General features: G+C 40.3%; 1 protein-coding gene across 1 annotated transcript in view; it reads left to right on the forward strand.

The window, feature by feature from the left end:
- The window catches only part of Pde5a (phosphodiesterase 5A), a 131,378-nt gene that overhangs the window by 39,190 nt on the left and 79,283 nt on the right, over positions 1-12,905 (forward strand). Inside the window, exons 4-5 of the mRNA XM_057793249.1 lie at positions 4,240-4,311; positions 6,122-6,211. Coding sequence (XP_057649232.1) covers positions 4,240-4,311; positions 6,122-6,211 — 162 coding nt within the window. The remainder of the gene's footprint in view (positions 1-4,239; positions 4,312-6,121; positions 6,212-12,905) is intronic.

Raw genomic sequence — 12,905 nt, forward strand, 5'->3', positions numbered from 1 at the left:
CGCCTCCTCCCAGCCTCCCTTTTCCCTCCCCCTCCTCCCACTCCTCTCCCCCTCCCCCCACTCCTTTCCCCCTCCCTCTCCAGTCCAAAGAGCAGTCAGGGTTCCCTGCACTGTGGAAAGTCCAAGGTCCTCCCCGCTCCATCTAGGTCTAGGAAGATGAGCATCCAAACTGGCTAGGTTCCCACAAAGCCAGAACATGAAGTAGGATCAAAACCCAGTGCCATTGTCCTTGGCTTCTCATCAGCCCTCATTGTCCGCCGTGTTCAGAGAGTCCTGTTTTATCTCATGCTTTTTTAGTTCCAGTCCAGCTGGCCTTGGTGAGCTCCCAATAGATCAGTCCCTCTGTCTCGGTGGGTGCACCCCTCACGGTCCTGACTTCCTTGCTCATGTTCTCCCTCCTTCTGCTCCTCATTGGGACCTTGGGAGCTCATTCCGGTGCTCCAATGTGGGTCTCTGTCTCTATCTCCATCCATCGCCAGATGAAGGTTCTATGGTGAGATGCAAGATATTCATCAGTATGGCTGTTTTTATTTTTTTTAAAAAGAATATTTGTTTCTATGTGTCTGGGCTCTTTGCCTGCATATTATGTCTATGCACACATGTGTGCCTGATGCCTGCAGAGTTCAAAAGAGGGTGTGAGGGTGTCGAATCTCCTGAGATGGTTGTGAACTGTCGTGTGGGTGCTAGGATTCAACCTTGTGTCTTCTGAAAGACCAGCCAGCGCTCTCAGCTGCTGAGCAATGTTAATGTAAATATTGTGCTCAGATAGTCATCCTGCCTGAAACAAAACCAGCCCATCCACTTCTCATCTAAGTCTACAAGATTAGTAGTAGAAAATCATTGGTTACCAGAAAGGATGAGTGACTTCTTGCTGAACTACCTCATTGTATGAAATTGTCTTAATATATATCTTTCTTTACCATCAGAAGAAATTAAATATAGTCAGCCTTCTATAACCATGGGTGCTGCTTCCATGAATTTATCCAACTGCAGATAAAAATATTTTGAAAAATTTGGTTTGTTTGGAATATATGCAAACCTTTTCTTTTGTTCTTCCCTGAATGGTACAATACAGCAACTAATAAAATTGCACACAATGTATTATGCATTATAAGTAATCTAGAAATGATTTAAAGGAGGTGGGGGATATGTATATGTTATATGCAAATTCTATGCCAGTTTATATGAGGGAGCTTAACATTCTCAGATTTTGGCATTGGAACAGCAAGCAACCTGTAATTAATTCCCCGTGGCTTCCGGAAGACAACTGCATTGCAAATGTTTGGTATTGGGGGACAAAAAGTAGGCTTTGGAGCTCAACAGGCCAACATGAGAAGACAAAATTGATGTAAAAATCCTAGCATTCTACAAACTTGTCCAAGGTCAAATGTTACTAAAAAGTGGGGTTTAAATTATACAAATGAATTTAAAGAGAAGGGAAACCAACAGATACCTGGAGCCAAAAGGGAACCCAAGGTTAGGGAAGCAAGTGTCCAAAAGCCAAATGGGCTGACGGTGTCTGAGATTCCCTGTGAAGAAGGTGTGAAATCAGCATCTGTGGACTGTAGGTGAGTTCACGCTGCAGGTGGGAGTCAAGTGGGCCAACAGTCAACTCCGTGAGAAGGCTTGTCTGTGGAATTCTACCCATGAGCTGAGCTCATCACCGTCAGTGATATGGGCAAATTGTGGCAGAGCTTGCCCTCTGCTTAAGCTGTGAGTCAGGAAACACGGGCAGCAAATTCAAATTCTCACCCCAGCACATGCAGATCACTGAGCAAACAGTAGGCAAGCACTCTGCTGGGGGTGGACTTACAGTCCAGTTAGGGTCTTCAGAGATGAGCACCAGACACTAGTATCTAAACAAGAAAGAAAAAAAAAATAAACAATGGATGAAGGGTTCATACACAGTATACTTTAAAGATATTTTTCTTTTAACCAAGAAGAAAACCATTAATCTCATAGTTATGAATAATGCTTATTTATAAATAAATACCCCTAGTGTAAAACCACAGACTAAAACTTAGGTTGAAAGGGAAGGCGTACAGCCTCTTACCAACAAGCTCAGCACATGAGAGGTAGAGGCAGGAGGATTGTGCCAAGGTCAAAAGAGTCCAGGTTACAGACTAAGATAGACCCCCTTCTCAATCAAGAAATCAGAGTGAGAGAAAGAGCGAGGGAGAAAGGAAAGAAGAGGGGGAAGGAGAGAGAAAAATTGGGACACAGGTTTTAATAACGAGAGAGCCCCAGGGACCATTCTGTGTCTGAAGAAACCTTGTTCCAAGTGCTCTGATACTAAAATGGAAGACACCGGGAACTCCAGGGAGCCAGCAGTATTTCGAGTCTGCTTTTCTAGTGGGAATTGATGTTCCCTGACCCACACACACGTCTTCCTCTCTTGTAGGTCTCCCTGGTTGTCCACTGTATAGCCCACTGACGAGGTTGAAGTTTCCGGTAGTCTGGAAACTCATTTGACTTCATTTTCAGGGAACTCCAACGACTTTAATGAAATCACAATGTGATTTTTGTCACTCTTAATTTCAGAGTTGTACAGCTCATTTTATTTTTTTCACGACTTCAATGTCGACTTATCTCATTGTCAATTTATGATAATATACTGATGGTCTAAAAGGTTCCTATATTTGATTTGGGATCAGTTTTTAAGTAGCTGTGTGTTTTTGAGTGAACATGCTATCCTTTCTGATAAGTGACCCCCCACTGTGCCCTCCATAATACTAATCAATCGCACAGCCTATTGACTCCACATGGGTCATACCGTGCCCACTGAATTCTTCTTCCGGGTAACCCTTTCTAATGTCTTTGTTATTCTTTGGTTTTTTTAGTAGGCAGTTGTTAAATAAATAAACTTGTTGAATAAATGAGTGGATGAGCACTTAAAATCGGGTTACACTTCTACTGCTACCCATGAGGCTGTTCTCAGCAGCTCTGTTTGAAGGGAGGATGCCCACCTACAACCAGCCATGCTGGACCTGGACCAAACCTTCCCCAGGTGTCTGCCATTCAGATCAGAGCATCTGAATTAACTTAGAAACATTAAGCGTATACAAGGAGCTTGTGAAAGTCAGAGTGAGTTGAACCCGGGGCAACAAAGGCAGTAAAGGATAAATAAATAATTCTCTTTATAAAAAAAGCTTATTGTCCTTTTATAACAAAATAAAGAAGGAGGAAAAAAAACCCAGTGTTAGCACTACCAGAAAACTGCATCCCTTAGAATATATTTTCCCTTTTTTTGTTCTGTTCTCCTAAGGGAGAGTTTTGTATCATTTTTCTTGTAGGTAGGGAACTTAGGGTGAGTTGGACCAAGAAAGATGAGCCTCCCACACGGAATGAAGGCTGCGTTTCCTAAAGTGTGAGCACTTAGGGGGAAATAGTTTATCTTGACGATTCTAAATTGGGAAAAGAAGGAAACAGTAGAATTCATATTAAGAGGAAGCTGAAGTAAGTTTTAAGTTGCTATAAACGCAGAATAATTTCTCAACCTGAAGCTGGAGCTGGGCAAGCCTAGTGGCCCTCCAAGCTGACAGATGAGTGGTTTTCTCAAGCCTTTCTTAACCTTTTGTGGAACTCAAGGCCTATGGGCCAAGTTTAGCTTGGCCAACTTAAGTACAGTTTATCTTTCAAATTCCTTCTGACCTATGTGAAAGTAGGCTTCGCCTGTTAATTCCTGTTTGGTTTTTTTTTTTTTAATAACTTCTTTTCCCAAAAATAATTCTGTTGAAGGTCAAATAATTTTCAAGGCCAGAAGTTTCAAAAGAGGCTGAGCTGCATTCCTGCCTGAGAAATTCTTGTGCACTAATGATTCTCCTGCATTCCTCCGTAACTGGCCACTGGGCCCTGCTTCACTTTCAGTAAATGAGTGCTTAGCCTTTTAGAAACAGTCGAAATCAATGCAGAATGTTTGCTTAACTATATGTTCTGTGGGAGAGATAAAGGAGTTTGCCTCCTGTTTTTGTACTTGAAAACTATGCAGAATATTTACTTAAAACATAATTACCAGCTAGTTTACCCTGGATGCAAGGTGAAGTCCCAGAGTCCCATGCGGTTTGAGCTCCAAGAAATTAGGACTATTACTGCCCTTATTAAGACTAAAAAAGACTGGACTTGGGTTTTGTTTTAACATTTCAGCTTTGTGCTTTTAAACAGCCCGTATCCTCCGTAAACAGTCACTCTGAGGAGTTGGAGCTAATGAAAAAAAATCTTACTTTTATCTTCTTATCCTAGGTGGTCGGTGTCGCTCAGGCCATCAACAAGAAATCAGGAAACGGTGGGACATTCACTGAAAAGGATGAGAAGGTACCAGAACCTGCGCTTGGCACGATGCCAGCTTAGAAAGACACATTCTCTTTATAGCACATGTCCTGAGTTAGGCATTGCTGAAATGGTTGCTTAAAAAAAAAAAAAAAAAAAAAAAAAAACCAACTATGGTTCAGAGGGTGAATCTGTGTGTTTGGGGGTGGGGTGGGGGTCGGGGTGGGACTGGGCGGTGGGAGGGGGTGGGGCTGGGTGGGGTGGGGGTGATGGTGGGAGGGGGTGGAGCTGGGGTGGAGCTGGGGTGGGGTGAGGTGGGCGTGGGGGTTGGGGATGCCTGCAGCAGTAAGAGCTATGGAAGAGGGGTTGTGAGAGTGAGAGGCAGAAGCTGGAGAGATGGGAGTTTAAGACAGCACTCATCGAGGAAATCCTCAGCGACACCTTCTTTAACAGTAAAAGAGAAAAAATGGTGTGAGTTTTAGAAGACTTTCTTCAGCTAACAACAGCAGGGATTTGACTGGAGAGTGCCAAGTTCTCTCCTCACTGAGCTACCAGCAAGTCCTCCCCTGAGCTGATGCACACAAAAAGAAAGGGCCCTTCTGTATTGTAGTGATCTCCTCGTCCTTTCCATCAGCCCTGTACAAAGGTTTATCCTTGGGGAACGGGGGGGGGGGGGGTACGGGGGGGACAAATCCAATTGCTCCTGGTAAAGAAGCTTCCTAGTCTTATTTATGAGCTTTGCGCCGGGTCCCAGTGTGTGGGTTCAGGAAGGGTTGTATGAATTTAGCTTCCAAGAGAACAGCAGTCAGTGCATCTTACCATTCCCGTCCAGTTCTGAAGAAACGCATGCCGCCTGGCGTGTCGACAAGATCCCTTTCCAGCCCTTCTCAGGTCTGCCCACACCTTCGTTCCCCAGAACTCTAGGACCCCTCCTACTGAATACGCTTTACACACCTGTCATGCCCACTTCCTCTCCACGTTGCTGCTACAGTGTAGCACCTCTGAAAATTAGCAGGTGCTTTTGAATTTGGAAGACATTCAAACAAGACAGTTAATTTTGTTTCTGTGACATAGCAGTATTGACACCCGTGTCAGCCCCCATGTTTTAATTGATCTTGATCATAAGAGACGATTTTTAAAGTCAGCATAGCATACCCTGTGCTATTAATTACACCTGATACAAAGGCATGCTTATTAGATAAGCTCTGTGTCTACTGTTGTAGTCCATTAAAATAACCCCACCCTTGATAAATACTTAGACTGCATCACGTAGAAGTCCTGAGTTCAATTCCCAGCAACCCCATGGTGGCTCACAACCATCTATAGTGGGTTCTGACGCCCTCTTCTGGCATAAAGTTGTAGATGCAGATAGAACACTCATACATAAAATAAATAAGGAATCTTTTTTAAAAAAGAATGTATTTGAACTAGTGTTTGCCACTTGACATAACACTCAACTTGTTATGGACAATATTTTCTTAAATATGTGAGTTTTCGTTTACTTCAATAATAAGTTATAAGCTATTTATTTGGTCCCTTATAGACTTGAATCTTAGTATCATGTAGACTCTACACCAAATCCTGTATAGAGAAAATTGCAACTTTATGCAAAATTGTCATCTCAATTCCTTTCCTCTTTTTCATTTAACATCAGAAGGCTGGACCCCTAGTCATCCTCTAGAGGTGCCATTTATGTGGCTGCCAGCTTGCATGAGTTCCTAATTTTAAGCATAGCAAGCATCTACATTTTGGCATTTAACATTTATTTCAACCGCAAGTACTTTTCTGATTCTGGCAATGGTTCTGGGCAGTTTCACAAGCAGCTCCAATCTGGCCGTTTTTGTCTCCGCTCCAGGACTTCGCTGCCTATTTGGCATTTTGCGGTATTGTTCTTCACAATGCTCAACTCTACGAGACGTCACTGCTGGAGAACAAAAGGAACCAGGTAAATGGGATTTCTTAAGAGAGCCTGAAGCTCGTTTTTAAAGACATTTATGTTTTTATCCAAATCCTGAATGCACCCAATTGAAATTCAATTCATGCGATTTGATTTTGTAACTATTTGAGTTGCTTCTTTCTGATAGTCATTTCCTTTTCCATTTTCTATGTTCAAAAGCTCCATCATTGCTAGACAGTGGTCTTTGAGAGACTTAGATGGCTTGAATGTGTGTCATTAAATAAAGCCCTGAGTTGTTGTTCTCAACTGCAGCCATCACTGTATCCCATAGCTTACTAAAGGAACATCTTAGCATCTTTGGTCTTCCTTGTGTCTTTCCCAATCCTACTTTTTGGATCTGCTATCTGGATTCTTTTTCTTATTTGTTACAGAACTTGCTAATATATGTATTGATCTATAGTCATGATGGTTTTTTCTTAAGTTTTGCTTCTTTTAATTTTAATTTGTAATTACTCTATATACATATCTGTATTATTTTTGCTATCTAACTTTTAGTTTCCTCCTACATTTCTTAATTCCTTCCTTCCTTTCTTGGACTGTTTGCTCTAATGTAATCTCATGTTCCTGCCCCTCACCCATCCTAACTCTCACACACTTTCTAGGGCTCTTCTTTTCCTAAGATGTCCCAATTATGGATCTCCCGTCACCCTAAACTACCTCTTCTGTGCCTGTACGTACAGCACCAGGCAACTTGCCTTCAAGCTTCTCTTAGAAAAATTCTCTTTTCTGGATCTCTCAACTTCTTGTTCACATTAACCCTGTTCTGTTTCGGTGTGTTATCAGTTGAGTTGTTTAAGAACAATATTGATGAGGTAAGCCTTGGGAATCCTCACATGTATGAAATGCCTGTTTTCCCCTTGCACCGCTCTGGTTGTGGTGACCCTGTGAGCTGGAAAGCTGAGTTTCTCTGATAGAAAGGGTTGTGCTTTGTCTTTGGACTAGCATTCATGGTCTGCTGCTCGACTCTTCACAGATGTTTTGTGTGTATTGTCTATTATAGGGAAACGTACGACCTATAATGTATTTTTCATGTTACTTATGTTTTAATGTGCCATGCTTTACATTATAGTGGTGTATTATTTTGTATTGCTAAGCTTTTAATGTTGTCATAAGTTAGTTTCACAAGGTCTCTTTTTATTACCATGCCTATATGTCAGGTTATCCCGTTAAGAGTGGAAATTTAAGAAAATCTGTTCTCTTAAACCTGTCTGTGTAATCTTTTTTTTTTTTTTTTTTTTTTTTTTTTTTTTGGTTTTTCGAGACAGGGTTTCTCTGTGGTTTTGGAGCCTGTCCTGGAACTAGCTCTTGTAGACCAGGCTGGTCTCGAACTCACAGAGATCCGCCTGCCTCTGCCTCCCAAGTGCTGGGATTAAAGGCGTGCGCCACCACTGCCCTGCTGTGTAATCTTTTTTTATTATTTTTTACATCATGACCTTCTCCACACTCTATTTTCTCTTCTCAGAATTAATGCTATGTCTGGGACTTTATCTCAATGGCAGGTCACTTGACTTCCATGGGTGAAGCCCTAAGTTCAATTCCTATCACCAAAAAAAAGAAAGAAAGAAAGAAAGAAAATTCCAGTGCTAATAAAATATGAGTTATTCAGTTGTCTTAAACTGTAGAATTCTCCACATTTCCTCCTCTTATCTTACCATCTTTCATTTCAGTCCTAACCTTACCAGTGCTGCTGCAGCAACACCGCCACGCCCCTCTGTATCAACACCGTGTCCCCCCTACTGTATCGACACTGCGTCCCCCTGTACTGTATCAACACTGCGTCCCCGCTGTACTGTATCAGCACCGTGTCCCCCGTACTGTATCAGCACCGTGTCCCCCGTACTGTATCAGCACCGCATCCCCGCTGTACTGTATCAGCACCGCATCCCCGCTGTACTGTATCAGCACCGCGTGTCGCCCCCCCCCCCCCCACTGTATCATGGACCAAGCTATTTAGCAGCAGAAGGCTTTGTGGGCTTGCCTATGCTCAGGAAGCATTCTTCTTATCTCCCTGTTTGTCTTTTCGTGCTGTATGCTCCCATAGTTCATTTCACTTCTCTGATATCTCCCTCCTCCAGTTGACCTTACTGAATTCCCAAACTCAGTTAGAGTGGTGCTTCATGCAGTAAATCTTCTGGAAAAAAATTCTTTCTGTCCCTCATCATATGAATTCTTCGTGAGATTCTGGAAAGACTTCCAGAAGCGAAGATAATACTTAGAAAAGCTCAAAGGGAACTTAAATTTTTTTTCCACAAAATATATTTGGATCATATCTTTCCCCTCCTCAACTCTTCCCAAACCCTTCTCATCTCCCTATTTACCCAGTTTCATGCTCTCTTTCTCTCTCTCTCTCTCTCTCTCTCTCTCTCTCTCTCTCTTTCCCTCCCTCCCTCCTCTCTTTCAAAACAAAAAGCACACACATACTACAAGAAGTTTGTTTTGTGTTGATCAGATCTTTCTGGTACTGGGACTGCCTTGAAGTGTGGTTTTTCTACTTCCCATGTACATTAGATCCACGTTATGTCTCTCTTAAGGTCCTCTTTGTTGTCTAGTTTTTCTGAGGTTGTGAATGGTAGGCTGACTTTTCTTTGCTTTATGTCTAAAAGCCACTTATGAGTGAGTACATATGATAATTGTCTTTCTGGATCTGTGTTACCTCACTCAAAATGATGTTTTCTAGATCCATCCATTTGCCTGCAAATTTCAAGATGTCATTATTTTTTTCTGCTGTGTAGTACTCCATTGTGTAAATGTACCACATTTTCCTTATCCATTCTTTGCTCAAGGGACATTTTAGGTTGTTTCCAGGTTCTAGCTGTGACAAATAATGCTGCTGTGAACTTAGTTAAACACATGTTGGAATGGTGATACCGTTATTATTTAGGAATGTTTTAGCTATCCTATTTCATTCTCTCTCTCTCTCTCTCTCTCTCTCTCTCTCTCTCTCTCTCTCTCTCTTTTATCATGAAACTGAACATTTTTTTTCCCCAATTTTTGTGAGGAATTGTTTGGGATCTTGATGGGATTATAATTGAATCTGTAGTTTGCTTTTGGTAAGATAGCCATTTTCACAGTATTAATCCTATCAATCCATTAGCGTGGGAGATCTTTCCATCCTCTTACGTTTTATTCAATTTCTTCAGTGTTGGAAAGCTTAAATCCCCTGGTAGTAATGCCGCCGCCAATGTAATAATTCAGATGAGAGTAAATTAGTAAATCCAGGTTTAATCTGAGCAGAGCAAAACAACTCCTGGGTGGTCTTTGGGAAGGCAGGGGAGGAATCACAGGGCAAATATGGCTACCAGGTCTTATATAGCCTGTAGGCATAGTCTTGAGCAGCCCCAGGGAGGGGCTGACTTTTGGTGGATTTCTCAGGGGCAGGATTTGGAATGGGAGGAATGAGACCAGAGGGTGGAATGGAGCCCTTAGCTGGAGAGCCCCAACAAATGTCTTAAAGTTTTTTTTTTATTAAAGACGTCTCTTACTCATTTCAGGTTATTCCAAGGCATTTGTTTTTGAAGCTTTTGTGAAAGGTGATTGTTTCATTGATTTCTTTATCAGAATGTTTGCCATTTGTATACAGGAAGGCTTCTTATTTTTGTGTATTAGTTTTATGTCCTGCTACTTTTCTGAAGGTGTTTGTCTGCTATAGAAGTCTCCTGGTAGAGTCTTTGGGGTCTTTCATGCGTAAAACCATATGATCTGCAGAGAAGAATACTTTGGCTTCTTCCTTTTCTATTTGTGTCTTCTTGATCTCTTTCAGTTTTCATTTTGCTCTAGCTAAGACTTCGAGTACCACATCAAATAGAAGTTGAGAGAGTGAACTTTGTCTTGTTCCTTGTTTTAATGGAAATGCTGGGAGCTTTCTCTGTTTATGCTAATTTGGCTGTGGGCTCACTATAAATTTCCTTTATTATGTTATGTCCCTTGTATCCCTAGTCTCCTTGAAATGATCATGTGGTGTCTGTCCTTGAGTTTTTTTGTTTTGTGGATGACTTTACTGACTCACATATGCTGAACTAGTCCTGCATCCTGGAATAAAGGTCACTTTATTATGATGGATAATCTTTTGACATGCTCTTGAAATCAATTCGCGAGTATTTTATTGAGAATTTTTGCATCTATGTTCATAAGGGATATTGACTTAAAATTTTCTTTTTTGTTTGCTGGGTCTTAATGGTTTTGGTATCATGGAAATAGTGGCTTTGTAAAAAGAATTAAGTAATGTTTCTGCAGTTTGTGTTTTGCAGAATAATTTGAGGAATGTTGGCATTAGTTTGATGGTCTGGTAGAATTCTTCTCTGAACCCATCTGGCTTTGGGCTTTTTCAGTTAGATTTTAAATTACTGCTTCTATTTCATTTAGGATTATGAGTCTCTTTAAATTATTTATTTCATCTTGATTTGACTTTGGTAGGCCATATATGTGAAGAAATTCATCCATTTCTTTAGCTTTTTCCAGTTTGGAATATAGGTTTCGATAGTATGCATATATAGTTTCTATAGTCCTATGATTTTCTGGATTTCCTTGATGTCAGTCATAATATCCCTTTTTATCTCTAATTTTATTGATTTGGATATATCTCTGTCCTTTGTTTAATTTGGCTAAAGATTTGTGAATCTTGTACACTTTCTCAAAGAATCAACTCTTTGTTTTATAGATCTTTGTAGTCTTCTGGTTTTTCTAGAGTTTTTAAGTATGATATTAAGTTATTAATGTGAGATTTCTCCCTCCAAAAAAATATAGGTAGTTAGTGCTATGAACTTGCCTCTTAGACTACCTTTTAACCTCTTAATTACCTTTTAACTTTTACCTCTTAACTACCTTTGTTGTGTCCCATAGATTTGAGTATGTTACATTTTCATTTTCATTCAATTCTAAAAATTTTTTAAATCTTTAAATTTAAAAAAGTTTTATCTTTCCTTCTTGATTTCTGTCTCAATCTAGTTTTTATTCTGCACTGAGTTATTTAGCTTCCATGAGCTTGTATGCTTTCTGCCATGTCTTCTGTTGTTGATATCCAGCTTTAATCTTTGGTGGTCAGATAGGATGCAGGGGATGTGTCTTAGTTACTCTTCTGTTGCTGTGAAGAGACACCAGGACCTTATAAAACTTTTACAAAAGAAAACACTTCGTTGGGGGTTGCTTACCATTTCAGAGGGTTACTCTATTATCATTAAGGCAGAGAGCATGGTGGGAGACAGACACGTGTCTTCAGGGCAGTATCTGGAGCAGTAGGGTACATCCTGTCCTGTCTGTAGGTAGCAGGGAGGGAAGGGAGAAGGAGACTAGGCCTGCCATGGGCTTTTGAAACATCAAAACCCACCCCCAGTGACACACCTCCTCAAACAAGGCCACTTTTCCTCAATAGGGCCACTTCTAATCTTTCCCTAAACAGTTGACCTGCTAGGGACATACAAATGTATGAGTCTATGGGGGCCATTCTCATTCAAACCAAGGTTTAGATTTTTTTTTTTTTGGTATCTTTTGAGATTTACTTTGAAGATAGTTCCATTGGCAATTGAGAAGAAAGTATATTTCTTATTATTTGGTTGCAGTGTTCTACAGATGTGTTAGGTATATTTGATCTATGATGTTATTTATTTATTTATTTATTTATTTATTTATTTATTTGGTTTTTTTGAGACAGGGTTTCTCTGTGGTTTTGGAGCCTGTCCTGGAACTAGCTCTTGTAGACCAGGCTGGCCTCGAACTCACAGAGATCCGCCTGGCTCTATGATGTTATTTAAATCCAGAGTTTTTGGTTTAGTTTTTGTCTAAATGACCTGTTCATTAGTGCAAGTGGTGTACTCAAATCACCAGCTATCACTGTGTTAAGGTCAATATATGATTTTGGTTGTAGTTTTGTTTCTTTTATGAACTTGGATGCCTTCATGTTTGGTACATGAAAGTTTAGAAATATAATTTCTTTTTTATGTATTTTTCTTTTAATGATTTTTGAATGTCCTTCCCTGGTCTCCTCTGATTAGTACTGGTTTGAAGTCTATTTTGTTAGACATGAAAATATCTACACCTGTTTGCTTCATGATTCAATTTGCTTGGAAAACCTTACCCTGAGGTGATTCGACCTTGGTGGTGAGGTGTGTTCTTGGATGCAACAGAAAGATGGGTTTTGTTTTCTAATCCAATCTGTTAATCTGCATCTTTTTATTGGGAAATTAAGACCTTTAATATTAAGAGTTATTAATATAAAGTCATTAATTCCTATTGTTTTGTTGTTCCAGTTTTCCTCTTTGGCACAGTTAGCCTTCTCTTCAGACCAAAGCTTTTCTTTTAGAACTTTCTATAGAGCTGGTGGACAGACACTGTTCTTAATCATGATAAGTTTTTCTTTCTTCATCAATTGTGGTTGATAGTTTTGCTGAGAATAGTCGTATGGGCTGGTGTCTGTCTTTCAGAATGACTTGGTCTTTTCCCTTTTAGGTTTTAGTATCTTTGTTCTGTCCATTTAGTGTTTTGATTATTGTGTGATATAGGGAGTTTTTTTTCCCTGACTTCTGTCTAATTGGTATTCTTTATGTTTCTTTTGTCTTGATAGGCATCTCTTTCTTAAGATTTAGTGAGCTTTTCTTCTTTGGTTTTGTTAAAAATATTTGCTGTGCCTTTGACTTGGGTTTCTTCTCTTCCCTCTATACATATTATTTGTATACTTGTTCCTTTCATA

This window comes from Chionomys nivalis, chromosome 18 (genome assembly GCF_950005125.1).
Source record: "Chionomys nivalis chromosome 18, mChiNiv1.1, whole genome shotgun sequence".
Classification (NCBI taxonomy): Eukaryota; Metazoa; Chordata; class Mammalia; order Rodentia; family Cricetidae; genus Chionomys; species Chionomys nivalis.